The sequence below is a fragment of the Myotis brandtii genome, unplaced genomic scaffold (assembly GCF_000412655.1).
Source record: "Myotis brandtii unplaced genomic scaffold, ASM41265v1 scaffold825, whole genome shotgun sequence".
Taxonomy (NCBI): Eukaryota; Metazoa; Chordata; class Mammalia; order Chiroptera; family Vespertilionidae; genus Myotis; species Myotis brandtii.
Genome location: NW_005371349.1, coordinates 664204 through 664968, shown reverse-complemented (window position 1 = coordinate 664968; position 765 = coordinate 664204). Strand labels below are relative to the sequence as shown.

Below are 765 nucleotides of genomic sequence, written 5' to 3'. Positions count from 1 at the left end.
GCGGCAGGGGCCGGCGCGGGCACTCACGGCGATCTTGTTCTTGATCCGCGACAGCTTGTCCTGGGCCTCGGCCAGCTCGGCGTTGGCCTCCTCCAGCGCCTGCCGCTTGGGCGCCACGTCACAGTACACCTCGTAGAAGCGCACGATGTTGATGCACCAGGAGCACAGCCCCGCGGCCGCCGTGGACTTGGAGCGGATGAACTCGGGGTCGAAGGTCGGGTTGCCTTGGTAGGGCCTGGAGACGGAAGGGGGGCGCTGGCCTGGGCTCCGCAGGAGGGCCCCCCTGCCTCCTCCCACCTGAGCCCCGCTGACCACAAGGGCTACAGTGAGAGCCGAATAAAAAAACGTATTTTTGTATCTTAACGATGAAAGGAAGAAGGACAAGTGAACCACAGGGTGCTGGCCTCGCGTATGCTTTGGAGTGGGAAGGGCCCGGGGCAGTGGGTTAAGGTACCCCACCCCCTCCTTCCCGGCTGTCACACCGCTGGTCTCGTCTGGGGTCACCAGGGTCCTGGTGGTGGCTCCTTCTCAGCCAGAGCCCAGCGGACCCAGGGGCCCTGGCAGCAGCCACATGAGACGTGAATGGGGCCTGGGGTGCACACGGGGAGGCCTCGTGAGGGCTGCCTCATGGGGTGATGGGTAAGACCAGGAGGGCCCCCCTACGCCCCTCCAACGACTCCCCCAGGCAGCCCAGCCAGCGGCTGAGTGTGTCCCTCCGGACAGATGCAGCCACATGTGCCCAGGCCACCACCTCGCCCTGCAGCC

At 66.1% G+C, this 765-nt stretch overlaps 1 protein-coding gene across 1 annotated transcript in view; it reads right to left on the bottom strand.

The window, feature by feature from the left end:
• DNAH17 (dynein, axonemal, heavy chain 17) overlaps nucleotides 1-765 on the bottom strand; it is a 76281-nt gene that overhangs the window by 15109 nt on the left and 60407 nt on the right. Inside the window, 1 exon segment of the mRNA XM_014531725.1 lies at nucleotides 3-235. Within this exon segment, the coding sequence (XP_014387211.1) occupies nucleotides 3-235 (233 nt within the window).